This window comes from Cervus elaphus, chromosome 26, assembly GCF_910594005.1.
Source record: "Cervus elaphus chromosome 26, mCerEla1.1, whole genome shotgun sequence".
In the NCBI taxonomy this organism is placed as follows: domain Eukaryota; kingdom Metazoa; phylum Chordata; class Mammalia; order Artiodactyla; family Cervidae; genus Cervus; species Cervus elaphus.
The window spans coordinates 42,543,212-42,557,722 of NC_057840.1; the positions used below are offsets into that span (position 1 = coordinate 42,543,212).

At 53.8% G+C, this 14,511-nt stretch overlaps 1 protein-coding gene across 2 annotated transcripts in view; it reads left to right on the top strand.

Moving 5' to 3' along the window:
• Positions 1-3,706: 3,706 nt before the first annotated feature.
• Positions 3,707-14,511, top strand: part of SLC22A1 (solute carrier family 22 member 1) — a 36,892-nt gene continuing 26,087 nt past the window's right edge. For both annotated transcript variants that reach the window (XM_043888556.1, XM_043888554.1), the window contains exons 1-3: positions 3,707-4,215; positions 10,181-10,284; positions 12,686-12,840. In XM_043888556.1, coding sequence (XP_043744491.1) covers positions 3,820-4,215; positions 10,181-10,284; positions 12,686-12,840 — 655 coding nt within the window. In that variant the 5' untranslated portion in view covers positions 3,707-3,819. The remainder of the gene's footprint in view (positions 4,216-10,180; positions 10,285-12,685; positions 12,841-14,511) is intronic.

Below are 14,511 nucleotides of genomic sequence, written 5' to 3' on the forward strand. Positions count from 1 at the left end.
GACCATGGCCAAATGGGCACTGTCTGCTTCCCACCTGCCCTCCCCAGAGGAAGGCTTTGCGCCCTGCCCCCACCATTTGGGTCCCCCCAACACCATTCTCCTTGGGGTCACAGTCCCCAAGAAACCGACCCTCAGCCCTGATGCTGAAGCGCAGTTGACCCTTGAGCAGCACAGGTTTGAACTGCATGGATCCACCTAGACGCAGATTTTTTTCAGTAAATACCACGGTACTGAAAAATGGTTGACGAAAATAAGGATATCACACGACACGGGACAATGAGATGAAACTAAAACTTTCCGTGTCCCTAAATGAAACTCTTCGGGGAGCCAGAACGCACGTGCCTTCATTTAGGTCTCATCCAGGGTGGTGGTAACACTTGGACTGAAGGGGAAGCCCCTTCAGAGACCAGACGGCCCAGAAGGGCCTCTCCACCCAGGCACGTACCACTGGGCCCTCTGCGGAAAAGCTCACCCTCCGCCCCAGGCTTCCCTGATCCGCTCGGCCACACCCTGGGCAGGAGGGAGGGTGAGTGTGGGCCCATTTTACAGGCATGAATGTTAAGGCCTAGCAGATGTGTGTGTACTGATGGAGGTGGGCTCTGAACGACTCCGAAGCCCCTCCCCGCCCGTGTGCTGTCCACACGCTCTGTGGACGTCTCCCATCCCCTCGGTCAAGGGAAGGCCGTCCTCCCAGAGGCTGGGGCCAAACGCCTGGCGCCTCTGGACCCCTTGCTGGCCCTCACACCCCACATCCAGGCCATCAGCACATCCTCCCACCTCCACCTGCAATCAGACCCTGAGTGCGTTTCTCTCCAGCCCTGCTGGTGCCGCCCCGTCCAGCCCCCAGGGCCCAGCGAGGCAGTGGCAGCTTCCCCCGTGCTTGGCTCAGACGCCCTTCGGGGGCTGCCCTTGCCGCCGGGTGAAGCCCCGGTCCCATGGGGCCCTTTATCTGGGCCTGAGACCCCTCTGGCCTCAGTCCTGCTCCCTTGGCTTGGCTCTGAGGCTGCCCCACGGGCCTCCTCGCTCAGCCTGCCCGGCCTCAGGTTTTTCCTCTCTCTGGAACGTTTGTCCTCCAGTTCCTACCTGCCAGAGCTCGGCCTCCGGCTTCCCTCGAGGCTCAGCGTCCCAGAGGCCACCTCTGACCGCTGGTTCTTAAGGCTGCAGCCCCCCACCCCTTCCTGCTCGAGATCTCCATCGCGCTCCCCACCTGCGAAGACACCGTCTCCACACTTCCCTCGCTGAGCTCAGATCTCTACCCTGAGAGGCTGGTTCCTCTGTTCACAGCTCTGTTCTCCCTGCCAAGAGCGGAGCCTGGCAGACCGCAGGCGCTCTAGTTTGCAGGGAGGGTGTGGGTGGGTGGGTTCCTTAGTGGGGCAGGGTGGTGGGTAGCTGAGGGCCAAGCCAGGATCTCTTGGACAAGGTTTCAGAACAGTGAAACCGTCTGGAGGACTCGAGGCCGGGGAGCCCGAGCGTTCAGGGCTGCTTGTGGTGGAGAAACGCAGTGACCTCCTCGTGTGTAGGAAAACCCTGGACTCCTTTCTCCCGTGAGTCCTCCTCACTACTCTCTCAGGACACTTCACTTAGGGTCACTGAATATGGGGGTTTTGCCCACACCAGGCACTAGTCTGCGATGCCAGCCAGGTGTCCCACAGTTTAACCGACTTCTGACATCATCAGCCTGGAGAGAGTCTCAGACCCCACCGGTTAAGGGCTCGGTCCCACAAGACCGTCCCCCCTCGGATGCCAGTCACGATTAGGGCCCCAGGTGACCCACAATTCTGCCCGACTTGGCTACAGATCAGGGTCCTCTGACCTCTTCCCTCTTTGGAGTCAACTGATTTGCTAGAAAGTGTTACCTGCAGTTTATGTCCAATTCTCTGTGACCCCGTGGACTGTAGCCCTCCAGGCTCCTCTGTCCATGGGATTCTCCAGGCAAGAATGCTGGAGTGGGTTGCTGTTTCCTTCTCCAGGGGATCTTCCTGACCCAGGGATCAAACCTGGGTCTCCTGCACTGCAGGCGGATTCTTTGCCGACTGAGCCACGGGGGAAGCTCCTGATTTGCTAGGGCGGCTCACAGAAGTCAGGGAAATGTTGACTTGTCCACCAGATTATTAGAGAATATGGTGAAGCATCGGAGGAGCCGGGAGAGGAGATACACAGGGTGGGGGGAGGGGGACGAGGGGGGTGGGTGGAGGAGCTGCTGTCCCCACGGACCTGGGGTGTGGATGTGATGCTCTGAACCCGGGTAGTGGGGCTCTTATGCAGGCTTTACCCCATCGGCATGACCCATGACCTACCATTTCAGGCCTTTTTGCTCAAGAGAATGGGGAGATGGGGCTGAAAGTTCCTAGTCTCTAATCACAGCTCGGTCTTACCTGCAGGCAGATGCCCACCCAGAGTCTCTTTGCGATCCCAAGGACTGTAGCCCGCCAGGCTCCTCTGTCCATGGGATTCTCCAGGCAAGAACACTGGAGTGGGTTGCCATTTCCTTCTCCAGGGGAACCTTCCCCACCCAGGGATCGAACCTGCATCTCCTGTGTCTCCTGCACTGGCAGGCAGGTTCTTTACCACTAGCGCCACCTGGGAAACCCCTAGCACACAATCATAGCTTGGTCTTACCCATGGCCAGGAGCCACCCACAAGCCCACCCAGAGTCACCTCGTTGAACAGAAGACACTCCTAGGAAGTGTCAAGGGTTTCAGGGGCCCTGTGCCAAGAAGAGGGAGGGGCGATGAAGACACAGTTCCCATTATCTCACTCAGGCAGGAAGGGCAGCGCCTGGCCTGGGCGAGCTGATGCCTTGGGGAGGTTTGCCCCCCTCTCCGGCCTCTCCCCTCCCACCACACCCCCAGTTGGTGCTCAGCCCACGTAGGGAAGTGGTTGGCAGAGCTCCTCCTGTCTCACCAGAGCAGCTGGTGCACCTCTGGGCTTGGGGCCAGCTCCCCGTGTCCACGGAGCAGAGATGAGGGTCCCGGGAACCAGAGGGAACCCGGGCATCCGTTCATCTGTTATTTGTCCCTCTTGCGTGCATGGAGGGGGGACCCAGGCTTAATGTTCTGTGTCCTCCCGGGCTGAGGTGGGGGAGGGGAAGGTGTTCTCTGCCTGCGATCCTTTGATCTTTTCTACCAGCATCTCTGCCCAGGGAGCCCACCAGGGTCTGTGCCCAGAGGGCCCCTGTGGCCCACTTTCCTGGGGATTCAGGGTGGGTGCGTCATGGTCCAGCAGCCAGGAGCCTGCAGACATAGTGATGCCAGGAGAAGTCCTTTGTGGGTCCCGAAGAAGGCGGTCATTCTACACTGGGACAAGGACATAGGGCAGTGAGTCAGTTTGGGGAGCTTGGCTCTCCCATCACCCATGGCCAGACCCTCGATGCACTCTGCTTGAGATGCCCCATCATGAGAAGCAGGTCCGATAGTCTGGCAGCCAGTGTGCTGTCCTTGTTTATCTAGATGATAAAAAAGCTTTCAAGTAGAGGATCCCTCTGGAAGAGCCTGAAAGAGACCGCTGGGAGGTTCATGGCCACCTTTGCTCTCTCCCTTGGCTCTGGGAACCCCAGTGCCAAAGAAACAGGCCCTCAGCCCAGGTGACTTCCCCCAGCCCAGCAGTCTGACCAATCATCCTCCTCCTATCCCTTCCAAAACCTGCCCTGCGGGTGAAAGATTGGTTCCAGCTGGTTGGCTTCCAGGGGTAGAAGCCAAGATGCTTAGACAGCAATTAGACTTCAGACCAGCCCATTGCAGAGAAACCCACATAAGACCCTGACCCCGGGCTCTGCGGCCGCTGTGGTCTGCTCAGAGCGATGTGCGTGGAGGCTCAGTCATGCTCACCGTGGACGATGTTCTGGAGCAGGTCGGGGAGTTCGGCTGGTTCCAGAAGCAAGCCTTCCTGATCCTGTGTCTGTTCTCGGCCGCCTTCGCCCCCATCTACGTGGGCATCGTCTTCCTGGCCTTCACCCCGGACCACCGCTGCCGGAGCCCCGGGGTGGCGGAGCTGAGCCGGCGATGCGGCTGGAGCCTGGCGGAGGAACTCAACTACACAGTGCCCGGCCCGGGACCTGAGGGTCAGTGCCTCCGCTACGCGGTGGACTGGAACCAGAGCTCCCTCGGCTGCCTGGAACCGCTGGCCGGCCTGGCCGCCAACGGAAGCCCCCTGCCCCTGGGCCCCTGCGATCAGGGCTGGGTGTACGACACGCCCGGCTCCTCCATCGTGACTGAGGTAAGAGCGGGCCTTCGCCGGGGGGATCATGATGCGGGTTTCAGGGCAGAGAGGAAACATGACGAACCCTACAGGTTTCGACCCCACATCAGCGAAGAGGGAGCAGGGTGGTGCTCTCTGAACCCCGGCGTATCAGATTCCATCCCGGGCACTATCGTTCCTCCCTTGTTCAATCCTCCGCACACTCTGGGTGTTAGAGGAGGGAACTGGGGCTCAGAGAGACCATCGCCTGCCAGGCCGAGCTGGACTGCTGGACGGGGAACCCCCGGGGAGACTGGCTTCCTCATCTTTCTGCCCCACTGGCTTCTCCACGGGCCTGCAGAATCCACTCGGGGGCCAGCGGCTCCACCATGAGTTGCGAGCCCCCCTCCCTCCATTCACGAGCTGTGGACCTGTGATAGCTCAACGCTGGTCTCTGAGGCGGTGTGGAAGCTGCCCTGGAGTCCGACTGAGTCCCAGCCATGCCCCGAACTGGCTGAGTGTTGCTGTGTAGGTTACTCAGCCTCTCTGAGCCTCAGTTTCCTCATCAGCAAACCAACGATGATGATGACCTGCTTCCCAGGGGTCGGCCGAGGACCACAGAGGTGCCGATCAGACAAGTCAGGAGAGTGGCCGGTTCAGCACCCCCGGGTGTCCAGCACCCAGCTGCACTGGGTGCCCCCTCCATAGGCCGCAGGAGAGCAGGATGGAGGCAGAGCGCTTGCCTGGATAGGTTAGGGGGTTATCTGAGCCTTTGCTTTGAGAATATCTCACTGAGAAGCCAGCAGAGTTCTTTCCTTCATGGACCCTTTGGAAAGTGTTATATACTGTGACAAGCATGGGCACTTGGAAAATGACCTCAAGGTCACTTGGTGAAGTCACAGGAGAAGTTTAGACACATTAGTTGCTCAGTGGTGTCTGACTCTTTGCAACCCCATGAACTGTAGCCTGAGAGGCTCCTCTGTCCATGGGATTCTCCAGGCCAGAATACTGGAGTGGGTAGCCATTCCCTTCTCCAGGGGATCTTCCGGGCCCAGGGATCGAACCTGGGTCTCCTGCATCGCAGGCAGATTCTTTACCATTTGAGCCTCCACGGAAGCCTTTTGGTGAAGCCACAGAGTGGAACTGTGCAGAGCGTGTCTGTTAGCAAACTGCTCGCCTGAAACAGGGAAACTGATGCCCTGAGCCCCACACGTCTAGCTGGAGAAAAGCCATGTCCTCTCCTCTGGCCCCACGGCCCTCTGTCTTGGGGGGCAGGGCAGGTGTGGGTGCCCTTGCACAAACATCTGGTCTCTGAGACATCCTCCAACCTCAGACATCCAGTTAGAGGATTCGTCTCCCAGGGGTGCTGAACTGGCCACTCTTCTCGCTGGGAATCTAGAAACAGACCTGGACGGGGACGTATTGTTCTCTGTGGCTAAGGCACACTCTGCTTGGAAAGGATCAGCTGGATGCAAGAATTCATCCATTCAGCCCTCCGTCTGTCCCCTCAGTAACCGTGTTCCGAGCTTTTCCTCTGTTCTGGCACTGGGTGTGATGCCAGGAGGGACGTGGAAGCAGCCTGTGAGGTTCAAGGTGTTTGCAGTCTCCAGGGAGCGAGGGAGGGGTGGTGGTTGTGAGAATAAGATCAGTGTCCCAGACAAGGAGGGGGACCTTGCTATGCAGCCGGCCACTGGGGTCTTCCAGCGGGATGTGGCAGGCTTTCTAAATTGGAGTATGGTTGATTTACAGTCTTGTGTTAGTTTCAGGCAAGGTGATTCAGCTATACCATCCCAGGCTAAGTCACTTCAGTCGTGTCCGACTTTCTGCAACCCCATGGACTGTAGCCCACCAGGCTCCTCTCTGTCTGTGGGATTCTCCAGGCGAGAATACTGGAGTGGGTTACCATGTGACTTCCTTGACTCAGTTATATATACATAGATATCTATTTTTTTTTTCGGATCCTTTTCCCTTCTAGGTTATTACAAAATATTGAGTATAATTCCCTGTGATATACAGTAGATCCTTAGGACGGCGTATTGAATGGGACCCAGGCTAGTATTTTGAGCTGCTAGGAGAGGAAAAAGGGTGCACTGGGGAGTGTGAACTGAAGCTCGGCGGAGAGGGGGCAGGGACCACGTTCAGGGAGCAATGAGTTGTTGAATTGACTGGAATCCAGTAGAGGGGTCATGGACAGAATGGGTGGCTCAGCTTTGGGCCAGAGCGCTGAGATCTTACATCAGGTCACCAGATAAAATGCCGGACGCCCATTAAATTTGAATTGCGGGTAAACAACGAATATTTGTTTAGGATAATTAGGTCCCAGATATTGCACAACATTTGATACTGACAGCTGAGGCTGGGAATTCAGATACTGCTGAGGACATGATTGCACTAAAAAAAAAAAGTGTTGTTTATCTGAAATTCCAGTTTGGAGGGGCACCCCGTATTTTTTTTTTTTTCCTCTAAAACTGGCAACCTTACCTTTGTGCCAAGTGGCAGTTCAGGCAGAGGAAGAAGATGGTGCTTGCTGGACCTTGGGAATGGTCCAGGCGCTGGTGGGGAGTGGAAGGGAGGCTTCCCAGAGGTGGGGAGAGCTTGAGGAGGCTGACACGGCCCCCTAGCAGGGCTGTGGACCCATGTGGCTGTCACAGGGTCAGAAAGAAGGATCGATTTAAAGAGACACAGACCTGGAAGGGGGTGGGGAGGAGGAGGTGCCCGATTTGCCGGAGGGTCCTGGCCGGGGAGGCCGGGGGACTGAGACCCTGAACAGTGAGGCGGGAACACACGGCAGCAGCAGCTCATGCATGTGGGGGAGCCTGGCCTGGGCGGGGGTCCTGGGGAGGGGACACAGCCCCGACTGGCCAACGGTGGTAACAGGGAGCGGGCTTCCAGGTACTCGGGGACCCAAGTCCTCTGGGGAGGACTGGGGGAGACAGGGGAGGGGTTGTGGGGTAGGGCTCACCTGGGAACACACTAGCGTGTTGGGGGTGGGATCCAGCTGGAGGTGAGGGAGGCGATGAGACGCGGGCCCTCAGGGGTGGAGGACCGCTTCTCCTGGACGGAACGCGCCTCCTCTGACTCACCCTTCCCACTGCTTCAGAACCACTTTAGCCTCCTCCTCTCAGTCTAAGCTGAAGCTTATTTGGGGCAGAATCCGCCTTGGTTATTCATTTCTGCAGAAATAATCTTTAACAAGGCCTTGCCTTGGACGTTGGAATTGGCTGAAGGGAAGAAGATGTGCTGACCGCTTTGAACACCCAGCTTCCCGTCCCTCCCCACCCTGAGGGCAGAGGTCAGGGTCCATTTGGGGCAGAAGGGTGCTGGTTTCCCAACTCACCTGATCCCTGGGATCACCTGGATTCCGATCCGTGATCTGCTGAGACGGAACCCGTGGGAACCTGGATTCTAACAAGAACGCTGGGTGACTCTGTGTCCTGTGAGCTTGGCCAGCCTGCTGCTCTACGGGACATGTCCACCATACGGCCTGGCCCCGGAGAAATCCCCAGTGAAGTCCCAGCAGGGGAGGGACCTGGCCTAGGAGACCCCACCCCATCCCGTGCGCCCCCTGTGCAAAGCCTGGGCTTCCCTAAGGGGCCAGCCTTGTCTTTCTGGGGGCACAGAGGGGCCCCGGGGGCAGTGGCTGGGTCTGGGATCGCAGGGAGCAGGTGCCTGCAGACAGAGCCCCTTGGCATAGCTGGGGGCAGAGTTCTTAGGGGAGGCGGTGTCAGCAGGGAAGGCTAGGTGCCCCTTCTTCCAGTTCCATGAGCTCCCTGGCTTCTGTATGCCCCCAGAGCAGGATGGTATGCAGGGCATTTCAGGGAGGGTGGCAGAGACATCTTACAAAGATGCTGATTGCAAAGAGTAGAACAAACGTCCCCAAACCATTGTCCTGTGGTTTTGGGGACATCTAGTATGCCCAGAACATCATCCTGGGTGACATGGGTGGGAGCTCCAGAGAGGCCGCTGGAGAGGCTGACCTGGGCCAGCGAGATAACAACTCCCAGGAGCGGCCTCCCCCGAGTTCTGCTGACAGGGGCCCAGGGCCGCAGAGAAACCAAACAGTGGCAGGAAAAACTCCCTGGGGTGGTGTGCTTTCAGCTGAATTTTCAAGGGAATAAACACCTGGAGTGAGAGTTGGACCATCTTAAAGCCGAGCGCCGAAGAATTGATGCTTTGAACTGTGGTGTTGGAGAAGACTCTTGAGAGTCCCTTGGACTGCAAGGAGATCCAACCAGTCCATCCTAAAGGAGATCAGTCCTGGGTGTTCATTGGAAGGACTGATATTGAAGCTGAAACTCCAATACTTTGGCCACCTGATGCAATGAACTGACTCATTGGAAAAGACCCTGATGCTGGGAAAGATTGAAGGCAGGAGGAGAAGTGGACGACAGATGATGAGATGGTTGGATGGCATCACCGACTCAATGGACATGGGTTTGAGCAAGCCCCAGGAGATAGTAAAGGACAGGGAAGCCTGGCGTGCTGCAGTCCCTGGGGTCACAGAGTTGGACATGACTGAGCGACTGAAAAACAAAAAGTAAAGCCTCCATTTAAAAAGTTAAATGGTTCGTTATTTACCAAACCAGGGGCACATGGTGTCTCGCTGCAGCGCCCGCAGCCGCTCCGTGATGGTGACCGGACCGGCTCCACACACACCTTCCAGACAGGAGACCGAGGCCCAGAGTTGCTAAGTGACATTCTTGTGGTCACACCCCTCTGCCTGGCGGGGCAGAGTCATGAGTCCTGACCGGTGCTGGGCTAAATGGGGAGGTGAGGGCCCCGGCTATCGCCTCCCAGCTTCTGTCTCATCCCTGGGTGCCTCCCTGCTTTCTGCCCCTCTGGGCTCCAAGTGGGGATGCTTCTGCACTCAGGTCTCCCAGAGCACCCAGGAGTGTTGGTATCACCATGCATCTGCCAGGCATGGAGGGCAAGCCCTGAACCTTACTCCCAACAACGCCCAGGCAGATTGGCTCCTGTCTTTGCCTCTGTCCTTCTGCCTCAGCTCCTCCCAGGCACATGGGACCCTCCGCGTCTCCTGCCGCCTCTGGGTTCCCCCATCCCCCACATGCAGGGCTGCATAGGGCTGCTCCCCAGAAGCCCCCACCAGCTGCCCTCTGTGTCTTTGCTCAGAAATTCTCATGTTGATACTTACAGCTCCATCAGTCATGACAAATTCACACAATTATTGGGTAGAATATGGAATAAAACATGTGATTCAGTTCAGTTCAGTCACTCAGTCATGTTCAGCTCTTGGCGACCCCATGGACTGCAGCATGCCAGGCTTCCCTGTCCGTCAGCAACTCATAGAGCCTACTCAAACTCACGTCCATTGAGTCGGTGACGCCATCCAACCATCTCATCCTCTGTTGTCCCCTTCTCCTCCTGCCTTCAGTCTTTCCCAGCATCAGGGTCTTTTCCAATGAGTCAATTCTTTGCATCAGGTGGTCAAAGTGTTGGAGTTTCAGCTTCAGCATCAGTCCTTCCCAGGAATATTCAGGATTGATTTCCTTTAGGATGGACTGGTTGGATCTCCTTGCAGTCCAGGGAACTCTCAAGAGTCTTCTCCAACACCACAGTTCAAAGCATCAATTCTTTGGTGCTCAGCTTTCTTAATTAAGGGCTTTTATCAATTCTGGGAAACACGTCGTATTTATTTTACTTCATTTTCATTTTTGGATAATCACTCTGCCATGTTTCCTTTAGAAACCTTACCTTTTGGCCGCCCTGTCCTTTGACAACTATCAGAGGCCCCTGACAACAGCCCCTTTAATTAGTGCGTATTGAGGGTAAACCCAAGATAAAGATATTAGGCATTTAATGACACTGCCTGAGATTCCCCAGAAACCTTGCATTTGTCTTATGAAAATGTGGTGAAAGGAAAGGATGTGAGGGACCCCAGGACCCCACATTTTTGTGTTGTGTGTTGACATTTTCTGCGGGGAAAATGGTAGCCGTAGTTTAACTTACAAACGGTCTTGTGTGTTTTGGCCCCTCCGACCCGCAGTTTAACCTGGTGTGTGATGACTCTTGGAAGGTGGACCTCTTTCAGTCCTGTGTGAACCTGGGCTTCTTCCTGGGCTCTCTGGGTGTCGGCTACATCGCAGACAGGTACGTAAAGGTGCATCTGACCACACACAGTGTCAACACCGTAGGGAGAAGGGACTTCAGCGGCCAGTGGTGGGAGAAGCGTCCAGAGGGAACCTTCGCAGAAGTTGAGACCCGACATGGTAGTGAGTGCCTTGGATGATGTGGGGCAGGAGGATGGAGGAAGCTGGGGGTTTTGGGGGGATTTCAGAGGTGGAAACTGCAGGCAGGTTGTGTAGCTGGGATGCAGGGCTCAGAGGAAGGGGGGACAAAGCCAAGGGTTATGCTTCTGGCAAAAGGGTAGAGGGGGACAGGGCTATCTTTTGAGACAGAGGGTCAAGAATCTCCTCCTCTGCAGCTTGGTGGAGATGTGTTCAGAGCAGCCTGTGAGACAGAGAAGAGTTGCCAAGTAGACAGTTGGATACATGAGGTTTGGGCTGGAGAACAATATTTAGGATTGGCCACCAGTAATTGGTATTTAAAGCGATAAACCAGATTTGAGATAAGCTAGAAGAGGGAATGCAGAGAGAAGTTCAACATGTAGAAGTTGGTGAGCAAGGACAGTGTCAGTGGAAGGTTGAAGATGAGAGACGAGGATGTGGATTTTTGTGTGTGGACAGCTCTTCACCCCTCTGCCCCCCGCAGTATTTCCCTAAAGCATGTTAATCATCTTTGCATGTGGGAAGAAGGTAGAGTGAATGGTTCTGTCACTAATATTTTTAGTATTTATCTATTTATGTATCTATTTTCAGGAGTAGATAACTGTCATTTAGAAGCTATATTTGTTTTGTTTCTTAAATCTTGCGTATGAGTGAGGTCACAGGGTATACATTTTTCTCTGACTGCTTTCACTTAGCGCTTTACCCTCTATGTCTGTCTGTACTGTCATAAATACATTCTTTTTTATGGCTGAGTACTATTGCATTGTATACATACATATATATATAATATTATATATACATCTTTATTCATTCAACTATCGATGGACACTTAGGTTGCTTCCATATCAGTTCAGTTCAGTTGCTCAGTCGTGTCCAACTCTTTGTGACCCCATGGACTGCAGCACGCCAGGCCTCCCTGTCCATCACCAACTCCCAGAGCTTACTCAAACTCATGTCCATTGAGTTGCTGATGCCATCCAACCATCTCATCCTCTGTCGTCCCCTTCTCCTCCTGCCTTTAATCTTTCCCAGCATCAGGGTATTTTCAAATGAGTCAGTTCTTTGCATCAGGTGGCCAAAGTATTGGAGTTTCAGCTTCAGCATCAGTCCTTCCATATATTGCTTATATTGGAATATATTCCATATATTGCTTATATTGGAATTCCATATATTGCTTTCATATATTGGCAATTTAGCTAATACTGCAATAAACACAGGGGTGCAGATACCTTTTAGAATTAGTGTTTTTGCTTCCTTTGGAGAAATATTCAGATGTGAAATTGCTGGATTTATGGTGGTTCTGTTTTTAATTTTTTAAAGAAACTTCGTCCTGTTTCTTCTGTTTTCTGTAATGGCTGCATCAATTTATTTCCCATCCACAGTGTACTAAGCGCCCTTTTTTCCACATGCCTGCCAACACTTGTTGTTTATTGTCTTTCTGATAATGGCCATTCTGATAAGCGTGAGGTGATATCTCACTGTAGTTTTTTTTTTAATGTTTTTTTTTAAACAAATTGTTTTTAATTGGAGGATAATTGCTTTAGAATATTGTGCTGGCTTCTGCCATGAACCAGTGAATGAACCATTAGCATACACATGTCCCCCCCACCTTGAACCTCCCCTCCACCCCCCACCTCGAACCTCCCCTCCACCCCCCACCTCATCCCAGGTCTCTAGGTTGTCACAGAGAGCCGGGTTGAGTTCCCTGTGTTTTATAGCAACTTCCCGTGTAGCTTTGATTTGCATTTCCCTGATGACTAGCGATGTTGAACATCTCTTCATGTGTTTGTTGGCCCACTTTACTCATGAAAAAAGAAAGGAAAAACACTTTTCACTAGTTATTCTATTAGAATTGAATATTTCCCCAGAAAAACCTTATGATCATTGATCAGGTTAACTATGTGGGTTGGGGGTGACCTGATTTCTGGTGCACGCTGTTAAGTCTGTGAATAGTAATGCAATCTGTTAACTACAAAGATAACGAGAGGGGATGAGTCTGAGAACTGGGCGGGTCATGGAGGGAGGCCCCTGGTCCTTGAGTGAGACTGGTCAGGACTCCTCTTCAGAGTGACTTTGTTAAACCTGCAAGAGTGGCGGGTTGCTGTCACTGAGGGGGGACCAGGTCAGGCTTTGAGAAGGGGCCACGAAGCGTGATGGACTGCACGATGCCGCAGAGAAACGGTCTCGTCTCCCAGCAGAGGGCCTGCTGTCCCTTTGCCCCTGGGAACACTCAGGTCTCACCTCGCTGTCTCTCGCCTCCGAAGGTTTGGCCGCAAAGTGTGCCTCTTCACCTCCACCCTCATCAGCGCCGTCTTGGGCGTCCTCACGGCCGTGGCTCCAAACTACACGTCCCTGCTGCTCTTCCGCCTGCTGCAGGGGCTGGTCAGCAAGGGCAACTGGACGGCTGGCTACACCCTGAGTAAGCATCTGCTGGCCCGAGGTCTCCAGGCACTTTGAGAGGCCCGGGAGGTCAGGGAGTGGGGTGGAATGGGACGAAGCTGAGCGTGGAGGCGGGTTTTTTTGGGAGGAAGTCTAGACAAAGTGTGGCCTCGCTAGCTGTATTTGTGTCTGCGTGATTGGAGCTGGGTGTGGGGTCAGAATGGCCTCTCTCTGTCTCTCTTTGTCTGAGAGACACTTATATAACCACTTATGATGGCTCCTTGTTTCCATATCAGCTAATCTGTTTGGGAAAAGAAGATCACATGTGATGTGTTTACAATGATGGGGGTTATGTAGGAAGGGGAGACAGGTGGGACAGTATTACAACATTTCAAATATGAATGAACCAGCCTCTTCCAAAAGGCTTCCAAAAGCCTCTTCCAAAACAAACTCAGCTGGTTTGAAGGACACTCAAGAGTTAGGGGAGACGATATAAGAGGAAATGAAAGAAGCTCTTATACTTTGGCTGACTCATTGGAAAAGACCCTGATGCTGGGAAAGAGAAGACAGCAGAGATGGTTACACAGCGTCACCCACACAATGGACATGACGCTGGGCAAACTCTGGGTGACGGCAAGAGACAGGGAAGCCTTGCGTGCTGCTGTCCACGGGGTCGCAAAGAGTCGGATATGACCTGGCAACTCGATAAACAAAACATAAAAGAAGAGAGAGACACAGTGATGAAAAAAATGAAGTGTAAATCAAGATAATTCTATATACTATTTTTTCTTTCAAGTTTTCTATGAAAAGTAAGAATAGAAAATGAAAAATACTTCTGTAGAAGAAAGTAGCGTAATAGCTGTGTATCCCTCAGCCCATGGAGGGATGGATGGGTGCATCAGACAGCAGTGAGGATGGTCCAGGTTTTTGCCAGGTCTTGCCATCTTTGAAAACAATGTCTTATGGTTTGACATTCTAAGAAATAGTTCACTAGGGCCAAGAAAAACCATGTTCCTTCCCCAAGAAATTGGGAGCAAACTAGTTAAGTTTAGTGAGTTCAGCATATATTAGCTGCAACAGCCCAGCCATCTAGAGGCTGAACATACAGTATTTGGCACATGGAGACAAGGGTTAATTTAAGGTCAAATCTGCACCCATCTCTGACCAGCTGTGTGATCCTGGGCATGGTCCATAATCTCTCTCTGCCTCAGGATCCTCCATGTGGGGACCACAGTGCCCTGAGGTCACTGAAGGGCCCCGGGGTGGCCCAGAGCCATGCCCACCCCTTCTCCTCCCCGCAGTGTGTCTGTTGCCCTGTGGCAGGCACAGGGACAGGGCCAGAGATGCCGAAATAGACAAGGCCTTCCGTCCTACTCTCAAGACACCAGTCAATCCAGAAGGAAATCAACCCTGAGTATTCGTTGGAAGGCCTGTTGCTGAAGTTGAAGCTCCATTACTTTGGCCACCTGATGCAAAGAGCTGATTCATTGGAAAAGACCCTGATGCTGAGAAAGATTGAAGGCAGGAGGAGAAGGGGACGACAGAGGATGAGATGGTTGGATGGCATCACTGATTCAATGGCCATTTGTGCAAACTCTAGGAGAGAGTGGAGGACAGAGGAGCCTGGTGGGCTACAGTCCATGCAAAGTCCATACAAGCCAGTGCAAAGAGTCGGAAACAGCTTAGCAACTGAACAACAACCTCTGTCAAG